The sequence below is a fragment of the Acomys minous genome (assembly GCF_964271855.1).
Source record: "Acomys minous genome assembly, chromosome: 13".
NCBI classification, from domain to species: domain Eukaryota; kingdom Metazoa; phylum Chordata; class Mammalia; order Rodentia; family Muridae; genus Acomys; species Acomys minous.
The window spans coordinates 5889222-5899812 of NC_140495.1; the positions used below are offsets into that span (position 1 = coordinate 5889222).

Here is a 10591-nt window from a genome sequence, read left to right on the forward strand (position 1 = left end):
ATTATTTTTTGACTGCTGCACCCAGTGCTAGCCTGTGCTCAAGCCCTGAAAACCTAGCTGAGGGTAAGGCAAGTGAGGACAGCAGCTCCACCAGCCGCGGAAAACCGCAGATGCGCGCAATAGGGTGCGCTAACATCGCGCCCCTGCGGTGTTTAAGAGACCCGGAACTCGTGGGCGCTCAAATGGCCGCGGGGGTTCCCAGGGAGCCTACGTGGGTCTAGGAACTGGTAGCCTAAAGTAAACCCAGGAAAAGAACTGAATGACTAAGGGCCAGGGGCGGAGGGTGGGAAGCTAGGATTAGGCATGCAGAGCGCAATCTTGCATCCCCCAAGGCAAACACTCCCCACCCCCACCCCCAGGCAACACCCATTGTCCACACTTCCTAGTGGGGCAAGGAAGTAGATCCCATTCATCTTTGGAGTGTGGGGAAATAAAGAGAAGGCACTCCTGGCCGCCGTTCACCGCCACAGTATAGTAAAAAGATTTTAGAGCTGTCTATGGAGGGGCAAGCCAGGAGCGCGCGCGCGCGCGCGTGTGTGTGTGCGCGCGCTCGTGTGTGTGTGTGTGTGTGTGTGTGTGTGTGTGTGTGTGTGTGTGAGAGAGAGAGAGAGAGAGAGAGAGAGAGAGAGAGAGAGAGAGAGAGAGAGAGAGATCTGGATAAGGGCAGAAGGGAAAAAAATTAGATAAGTAAACCCCACAGTACAGAAGACAGAGCTATACCCGTTCCCTTATTGAACCACATTTATTAAAAATGACTTACAACTGTACATAAAAATTCAGAATCTCTAAAAAGCCTATAGGAACTGTGGTGTCAGACTGCATTTTTTTTTTTTTTCACATTTACTGGAGGAGGAAAGAGGATTACGCAGGGTGGGTTTTTTTTTTCCTTTTTTTTTTTCCTTTTTTTTTTTTTTTCTTTTTTTCCTTAAGCGAGAGGCTGAAGTGAGGATGGGGAACTGGGTGGTCAGAGTACCCTGGCAATGTGAAGCCCTCTTCTGACTGCTGCTCTTGTGTTCCTGCAAACTCTTTACAAAGCCAAAGCACCAATTCTGCATCATTTTATCTGGTATCGAGGCAGCTGAATTTGTACAAATATATTCCAAATTATTCTACGGTGTCTAAACACACAGCTGTACACTTAACTTCTCCCTTTCTTTCTCGTCCCTCTTGGTTTCTACAGGTCATCTCAGCAAATCAGGGCCATCCCTATAACAAATGATTTATTCCAAAATTGTGCAAGGAATTAATTACAAGCAGCTAAGATTAGCTAGCCATTTTCACATTAGGTTTCCCCCTACCCCCTTGGACTCTCAGGCCCAGGCTCTTTAGCTGCTGGCAGAAGATTTCTGTGAAGAGCCAGGCCACTCTGTAACTCAAGGCCCAACCCTTCTCTTCCTGAAGCAAAAATACCTTAGCCCTCTGGGCTGCTGCTGTTTGCTTAAAGATTTACAAGTAGAAATGAGAGCCAAAGGTTTTTCTTCTTCTTCTTCTTCTTCTTCTTCTTCTTCTTCTTCTTCTTCTTCTTCTTCTTCTTCTTCAAACTCATTTGATAGCACCAGGCATTCTGTCTTCATAGCCTGCTTTTTTCCGAATGTTTCTTGTTTCCCATAAATAAATCCAGCACCTTGAACAACATCTGAATTTCAAAACACTCCGAGTCCTCCATCAATTTTATTTTACAAAGAAACCAAAAAACCTGCTAGGTTGTCTTCAGTTAGTTACCTGCAGCAATGGCAAAGCTTTGGCACCTCTCAGAGAACTGCACAGAACAGGGCGCATGGAAGGTGGAAGGCAAAAGTCTTTTTGGTAGCCTAGGCAGAAAAAAAAAATAAAAAAAGCCAACAAAACACCACCAGGCCCATCTGGAAAACGTTAGATGGTTAAAATAACTCCTTAGGGAGTTGTGTAAAAAGCATAATACGCCCCCATGCCTTTTGAGGTGTCTTTACTGTACTCCTCGGCGTTAATGTCCTCACACTTGATGGGGGGAGAATTCCCATTGCTAGAGCTGGGAGACAGACGCTTTCTCTTGCAAGCACTGCTGTACACTCCGGAGTCACTGGAGTCTAGAGACTTGATGGAAGGGGGGGTTTCTATCCAGGGGGAGCTAATTTCTTCTTTGACTTTTTCCTTGGCAAGCTGATCTTCTGGGAACACAGGTGGGCTCATCCTGGATGTCCATGGTAGTCCAGCTGCCATCTTCCTCTGATAAGGGCCTCCTCGGCCTCCCCACCCTGCCATAGCAGGGAAGGTTGGGTCAGGGTAGTAACCCAGGGCATGGGACGTCTGGAGGGGCAAGGACTTGATACCATAAGGGAGCAAGGTACTGGAAGTGTATTCGGACTCATAGGAACCGATGTCTAGCTTGTTGCTCACAGGTTGCTGGACAGGTGTGACAAGCCACCGCTGGGGAGGGTTGGTCACCTCTTCGCTCTGTTGGGGTGAAAGGAGGCCGTTGGTCTGTGGCACGGTTCTCTCACCATTATAATATCGGGCTGGAGGTAAAGTGTTGACAAAGGGCTCCGGGAAGAAGTTTTGAACGCCGTACCGACCTCCGGGGACAATCTGATGGGATCTAGGAGAATCCGTGGGAGATGGAGTTAACCTGTCATTTTCTGAAGCGGTGTACATGCTACAATATAAAGAGAGACACTTAAAAAAAAAAAAAACAAACCAACAAGCAACAACAACAAACCAACAAAGCAACAAAAAACAAAAACCGACCCTCATGTTATCCCCGAACAAACTGCCTCCCAGAAAGTAGAGCTGTTCTGCCGATTGTCTGAGCCGAGCAGGCTGTTGGGTTGCACAAGGGAACGGAGTGGGTTTCCCTGAAGAGGTTTCAGCCTAGGGGTCAGGATCTGTGGGTATAGACCGTTTGGTAGAAGGCTAGCCTTGTCAGCATGCGCCTAGGTCTGAGATCCACCTCCGACATTAACCAGGGATGGCGGCAGAGCCCTGTAATCCCAGCACTGGGCAGATGGCAGCAGGAGGTGGGAAGTTAAAGGTCATCGGAGCTACATAGTCAGGTTGAGCTGATGCCAGCCTGAGTCACATGAAAGCCTTTCTCAAAAGAAATCAATATCAAAAATCTACATGAAGGAGTAGGAGCAACCTTCCCTCACCAGTGTGATGAGGGTGCCAGGGAGCCATATCTCAAGATGTGTGAAAAGCGCATCCTTTCAGATTCTCCCTCTTATAACACAAAAGGAGGGGAGAAAATCTGCTAGTGATGCTTTTTAAAAGTTGGATCAGGAGGGTCCAGGCCTGCTTTTGTACAAGACCGAGCTGGGTTGAAAGCACACACATCAAGTGGCTGACAACCACCTGTAACTCCATCTCTAAGGAATCTGACTCTGGCCTGCTGGTACCCATGTGCATGAGCACATACCTACACAGAGACACAAATACACATAATTAAAATAAAAAATAAAGCCCTATTTTTTTGTTTTTGTTTTTTGAGACACAGTTTCTCTTCTAGTCCTGGACTCAATTTGTAGACCTGGCTGGCCTCGAACTCACAGAGATCCGCCTGCCTCTGTCTGCCAAGTGCTGGGATTAAAGGTGTGCACCACCACGCCAGGAAAGAATAAAACATTAAAAAAGTAAATAAATAAAAGTTGGGCCTGGAAAAAAAAAAAGCTGGGCCTGGATGTCTTTAATCCTAGCTCTTGGAGGCAGAGGCGGGAGGAGTTCTGAGTTCGAGACCAGCCAGGTCCGCAGAAAATGTTCCAGGACAGCAAAGGCTACACAGAGAAACACTGACTGGAAAAACCAAAAATAAATAAGTGAAGGAAGAAAGGAATGTTGGATCAAATGAAAAAATAATGGACATAAAAACTGGCCACGCATGGTGTCACACACCTGTAATCCCAGCAGTAGGGAGGCAGAGGCAGGTGGATCGATATGAGTTCAAGGCCAAACTGGTCTACAAAGAGAGTTCCAGGACAGCCTTACACAGAGAAACTCTGTCTTAAAAAACCAAAAGAAAGAAAGAAAGAAAGAAAGAAAAGAAATGGACATAAATTATGCAGATTCTAAACAATTCAAATCTCTACTTAAAGTGTAGAAAAGAATAAGAATTTCATGCTTAAACCTTGAACATTCTTTAGAATAATAACAAAACCTGCTTTAAACATTTAAAGCAAGATTGTTCAAGGCAAATATTTGCAAAAACAGGGCTGGGGATATAACTTAATGGTAGAGTGCTTGCCTTGCATGTACAAGGCCCTGGGTTCAATCCCTAAGCACGTGTGTGTGTGTGTGCGCACACACACTCGTGCAAAAATTAACATGAAAATAGGTAAGAAAAAAATCTCAAATATCAAATGTCATCTAAACATGTCCTCAGGGAAATGATGGTTCATTTCCTGTTCAAAGGTGACCCAGCAAATGGGCTTGAAGACGGAGCTCAGTCAACAGGATGACTGTCTAGCACACACAAAGCCTGGGTGTGGCAGTCCAGGTCTGTGAGCTCTGTGCTAGGGAGATGGAGGCAAAAAGATCAAAAGTTCAAGGTCAGGCTAGAGAGATGGCTCAGAGGTTAAGAGCACTGGCTGCTCTTCCAAAGGTCCTGAGTTCAATTCCCAGCAAACCACATGGTGGCTCACAACCATCTATAATGAGATTTGGTGTCTTCTTCTGGTGTGCAAGTGTACAAGCAGGTAGAAAGAAGACTGTATACATAATAAATAAATAAATCTTTAAAGAAAAAGAAAGAAAGAAAAAAGTTCAAGGTCATCTCAACTCCACAGCAAGCTGCAGGCCACCTGGGATACAGGACTCGATGTGGGCGAGAAGATGAAGGAAAGTGGTACTTACGAATCGTAATTGTCCCGGAAGCCTTTGGCAAAGGGGTTATGATCAATCTTTAGCTGAGTAATCTGGAGAGGGGAGAAGAACACTGACTGAGTACTTTCTCTTGCCAGACGGAGCTGGCGAGCTCCCGCCACGCGTGGGGCACTCACGTCGGTGTTTTGGTAGGCAGTCACTGCGATGAACTGTGTCTCTGAGAAGGTGAAGGTCTGGGTCTTGGAAGGCTCATTCAAGTCCTCCACGCCATCCTCTGTCACTTCCACAATGTGCAGTCGAGGTTGGTACTTGTGCAAGGACTGCAGCACTATCATCTGGAAATGGCCAGGAGAGAGAGAGAGAGAGAGAGAGAGAGAGAGAGAGAGGCTTTCAAAGGTCTGAAAAAGCAGACCCTAACAAAGGGTGTTTTTTTTGAGATGGGGCTCCTGCTTGCTCACCACCAGCCACAGCTGTTTTGATATCATGTTTAAGATTCTCGGTGTGAACACGCTTGAAACTTAAAGTTAGCAAGAGTGCGGTAGAGCACAGCTGCAAGCACTGCTTCCCCGATGAGGCCGGAGGAGGACCCAGCGGATGCAGCCGCTGGACATATACAAGACCCACCACTCCCCAAGATAAACAAAACAACAACAACAACAACAACAAAATCTGAGTGTATGTGTACTTGATAAACACTCTTTCCTTTTGGCTCCCCGAAGTCTTCCTCCCACCCCCAAATTTTGATTTTTCTATGTCTAATAGTAAGAAACTATAAACAACAAAGGTTAAGAGAAATAAAATATAGAAGTGAGCAGAGTCATCACAAGTGCAAATATTAATTAAGCACAGTGACAAAAGTGTGGGCTCTCCAGGAGGCAGCCCCCCCCCCACCGCACCCCACCCCCCGCCAGAAGACACCCACTCTTCTGGCCTCTTTACCTGTGTGTTGTTGTTGTTTGCGCCTTTGTTATTGGTGAGCTTCAACTTCCCAAAGGAAATCTCCTGCCTCATCCAGTGGGAACCAGTGTTAGGAGATTCTGGGTGAACGTACATTTTGTTGCCTAAGAGGAAAAGTAAACAGAAGCATTTACACAGACAGCACTGTTTAGTGAAGGGTTAGGGACGATGATGTCCCTTAGCTACACTTGGATTTGCAACACCCTTCTCTTCCTGGGGGGTGGGGGGAGGTGTGCTGGCAGAAATCAGTGGATCACAGCAGGACTCCAGTCACCCCCTCCAGTGCTCCCAACCTTCCTTAATCAAGGCATTCCTATCACCAGCCTCTCCAAACTAAAAAACAGAGAGGACAGGAGATGGCTCTTGACTGTTAATCTGAAAGCTCTCTAAAACTGGAAGGAACGAGCTTCACCGAATACTTTACTTTTACAGCTTAAGTTAAAGGTGGCATGTGTTTTCTCAAGAGAATACTAAAATGCCAGAAACCTTTGCCAGGATCTTTTCGCCAAACCCGGAAACTCATTTGACTATTCATTTCTCAAACAGCCTGGTAAGGCCAAGGTGAAGTTTTGACATAAAATGGAAAACAAGAAAAAACGACGGAACAAATCCCCCCCGCCCCCCTGTCAACAGAAGGCAATTCATGTTACTATCTGAAGACCCCAGGTAGGGGTGAGGTGCTTTTTTTAAAAATGCGACCAGTCCAGCAGTGGAGTTCTTGCCGGCCCAGGCCTCTGGTCTACCCACCCTGCATGTTATTGTCCGCCTTGCCGCATGTCACCCACTTGCCCCCCTGGAAGCGCCAGTGGTTAGGGTCGGCCAGAACCACTTCCACGAACACGTTGTAGTGGGCAGTGGGATTGAGTCCGTTTATGTTGAAGCTCAAGAAAGGAAACATGCGCCTGTGCAAAAAACAGAACCAAAAATGATTTAAGACTTTCAGGATACGCCCTTGTCCCCTGGACGCGCCAGAGAACTCTACAATAAACGACAATAAAACCAACCAACCAACCAACCAACAAACAAACAAACAACAACAACAAAAGGGGGATAGGCAATATGACCTGAAACCACGAAAGTGGTTTTAAGTGAGCAATTTTTGCAACAGTCTCCAAATTAGTATTTTCCCTAATTCACGTGCTTCTGAGACCTCCATCCACTCAAACTCTCTGGTCTTTCAGATGCCTACTAGTTTTCCCCCCCCTGGAATGTCGAAAATTATTTTTAAAGGCACAGGTGACACAAAACATTAAGCAGGCAGTAGCCTGCCTGTCCGCGCGCGCGTACACACATACACAGACACACAGACACACAGACACACAGTGTTCTTTTGAGTTCCTGTCTCCCAGTACCCACTCCTCACTTCCTCCATAAGTAGCTGTTGGCAGTTCGAAGGTGTGCCCGAGCTATTTTGTTCCTTCCTCGCAAGCACACACCCCACCTTGCCAATCATCTGGCCCTAGAAACTGTCTACCCACCCACCGGCTCAAACTCGACTTCTTTCTGCTCTTCTCACAGAAGTGCCTCACCAAGACCACCGACCTTGAAACAACCGCGTTTCAAATACTTGCGCTCAGGCCGCAGCCCCCCTCCAAGCCTCTTCCCCATCCTAGCCCGCCAAACTGCAAACTGCAAACCCAAGAGCCAGCGGGTCACGTAGATCCGCCCTAAAGGGTCCACTCCTAAATTTTCAGCTCTGCATCTTTCTCCTCATCAATCCCGGTGAGGGTGAATAGAAGGGAGAGTAACTTGGGCTCCGGGCCCAAGCCACAGGTGTGCGTTAGGATGAAAAGGGCCATAACTTTGGAGACAAGATGTTCCCTTTTATACAGCGCGTTTAAGCACCCCAAGCAGAGCTCACAGTGAGCTGACACTACTCCCTCAACCCGGCGCCCAGGGGCCCCTCCACGCTCTGCTTACCTGCCCTGTTTGGTGATGATCATCTCAGTTTGGTGACGGTGGAATTTAAGCCATAGGGGCCGATTGCACAGGTAAACGTGGGCGCGGAAGCCCGAGCCCGGCACTCCCAGGCTCCCAAGTCCTCCACAAGATCCGGCAGCTGCGGTTCCAGCATAAGGCCCGTACAGCGGAGAGCCCTGGCCGTAGGGATAGGAGCCAGGACCGCCGGCCCCGCCGCCGCCGCCACCGCCACCAGCGCCGCTCCCGGAGCCCGCGGTGGGGCCGAACTGCGCCCTCGCGGGCGGGCACACGGTGGCGGGGAATCCACCGGGGGGCAGCATGGAGCCGTAGGGGTAGCGCGCGCCATTGGACGCGGGGTACACGGATCCGTGGGCCGCTCCGGCTGCCGCCGGGTACTGGAAGAGCGAGCAGGGCGCGGCGAGCTCGGAGCCCTGAGGTCCCGGCGACGGGAGGTAGTAGCGCTCGGAGCTCAGGGTGTCCATGGAGTAGCGCGCGGTGGCCGCGGCAGTGGCCGCGGAGGGCAGCTCCTCCTCCGCGCACGGGGACCCTTTGCGGCCGTCAGGGGGCCCGGGCTTGCCCACCGCAGAGGCGCTGCCGAAGGTGTCCCCGGCGTCCGCGTCACTGAGCATGGCCGCGGGGGCCCCCGCGCCGGCGCCTGCGGGTTCTGCGCTCCCCGCTTGGCACGGGAGACTGCCCGGAAACTTCTTGGACGCTTTGTCTAAGTCCAGCCTCTGGGGCGAGGGGGAAGCACTGGGGAGGAGGCTGACGCTCCCGCCACCTCCCCCTCCTCCTCCTGCTCCTCCCCCTCCTCCTCCTCCTCGAACACTCTCCAGCGAGTAGAAGTGCGCGCCCGGCAGGTTCACGGAGCTCACCAAGAGCTGCTCTCCTAACTGCATGCTTTTGCGAATCGCAGACGGCAGCCGGCTGCCTCCTCACCTCCGGCGGCCTGGTTATAAAGGCCGGCTGGGGGAGCCAGCGCCCTCTTCCGAGGGGAAGGTAACGTCCCCTTCCTCCCTCGCCCGGGCTACCCACCTGCGGACTTGCGGGGAGGCTTCAGTGCGCACCCCGAATGCAATGTCCTTTCCGCAAGGCAACAAACCCGGGATTGTAGGAGGGAGATGGAAACCGAGCAAGCAGCGTCTCACTTTTCTTCCTTCCTTTCTTGTCTATCCTCTCAGGACCCCTGCACTCACACCAGGGAAGAGGAAGACTTAGCTCTGAGTTCCCATTGAGCAGCCAGCCGATCCGCTGGCTCAGGCCTGCTAAACCCTAGGCCTACTTGACCGCTTGGAAACTTGCGAGCGGTGGCTGGCTGCTTATATACGTGCTGCCAGGGAGGGGCTTCGCAATCCCATGCCTAGGGGACTTTGCTATTGGCTGATAGAGGTGACATTAATTCAATTAAGCATTTATTAATTGGATCGAGTTGCCTGCAAGTTTCTTTTTCTCTTACCCTGTTTGGCTGTTATTGTTAGTGGTGGGTTTTTTTGTGTTTCTTCAGAGGACCTGTATCCCACTGTAAGAATCAATGCCCCGGTGTCTGGAGTTTATGACAAACCGGTCTACCCTATGTATAGGAGTAATTCCTGCGCTCGAGACTCCTTTGGCAGGGCAGGTCCTAGAGACCTGTAGACGTCTTTGCAAGCTCCCTGCTCGCAGGAAGGCTCAGGTCTTGGAGGGTGCAAATCTGGGGGGAGGGTTGGAAAGCGACCCAAAGTGTCTGCGCACACCTTCCTTCTGACTTCCTGGCCTTCCACACACAGGAACCTAACCGCGTTTTGGTCTGTCCTATCTTTTTACGTAGAGGATTGGTGAAGAGAAATCTCGCGCTCAGCTTTTGGGATTCCAGGCATGGCGAAAGGATTCCGCTCTGGTTCAGAAGCCCGAGCGCAGTGGGCTTCTGAAGACTCAACCAGAGCCAGACCGAGCAAGCCAAGGGCTTAACTCTCACATCGGCGCTAGCAAACCGGCTTTCCAGAGGCTGTCACTTTCACTGCTTACAATTAAAAAAAAAAAAAAAAAGCACTCCGCTCGGTTTCCCTGAACCCTGGATGTTTCCTACCTCCTCCAAGCCCCGCTTTCGCCAACATCTCTGGTGGGGACTGACACTAAGACACAAAGGTTCCCCCAGCAGCTGTGCAGTTAAGATTCCCGGCGCCTCTCCTCTGAGGCACAATACAGAAGGCAGAATAATTAGTGAAATAATCAGTTTGATATTGAATTAAGCTCCTTTACCCCAGCTGCCTGTCCCCCCCGCCCCTCAGCCCCGCGTTTCTGCAAACAGTCAAGGACGAGGCCGTCATATTTTATTGTTTTATTATTACAGAAGGGGGCACGTTTCGTTGAAGATGAGAAGCCAGAAGGTTTTCCTCTAATAAGCAATTACGGATGCCTGCAGTAATCGCTCCAGGAGCGCATTTTCCGGTCGAGATGTGGGGACTCTGCTTCTCCAACAGAACACGATCACACGGGAAACTTTCTGCCCAGAACAGATGAGGTGGCCGCGGGATCTGCTTTGCACACAGACGCCGGCAATGGAACCACAAGAAGCTTTCCAACTTGGGTCCAAACCCCGCGCAGCACCAACATCCAAACTCCCGGATTAGGTAGTGGAGCGGTCCTTCACGCACTCGGATGCTGTGTGGGGTTTTAATGAGATGGCGTTGTGAATCTTGGGCACTCCCAAAGGATTTCGGGGCCAAGGCACAGGCTAGGTGGTTTAGAGCGATAGCCTTGTCAATTTTGTTTCAGAAAGCCCGGGAGCTGGCACCCTGCACGCTCAGTCCTGAGATCCCAGAATTTGGTCTCAGTTCGGCTCTGACATGGCAGCCAGCCTGCTCGGGTCAGCTTACTGTTTTTATTTTGTTTTGATGGAGAGAAGTCTTAGGGGTTATTTTTTTTTATTCCCTTCAAAGAGTTCGAG

General features: G+C 50.1%; 1 protein-coding gene across 2 annotated transcripts; it reads right to left on the minus strand.

The window, feature by feature from the left end:
• Positions 1–723: 723 nt before the first annotated feature.
• Positions 724–8564, minus strand: EOMES (eomesodermin; the record flags this gene model as incomplete). 2 transcript variants are annotated; one of them, XM_084755098.1, is made up of 6 exons in its annotated part: positions 724–2575; positions 4822–4883; positions 4968–5126; positions 5731–5852; positions 6496–6650; positions 7669–8564. In XM_084755098.1, 6 exons carry the CDS (start codon positions 8562–8564, stop codon positions 1894–1896), a joined length of 2076 nt encoding a protein of 691 aa, XP_084611224.1. In that variant the 3' UTR covers positions 724–1893. The 2 variants fall into 2 exon arrangements, with proteins under 2 accessions (XP_084611224.1, XP_084611223.1); XM_084755097.1 differs by having other exon boundaries at positions 724–2632.
• Between the last annotated feature and the right edge of the window lie 2027 nt (positions 8565–10591).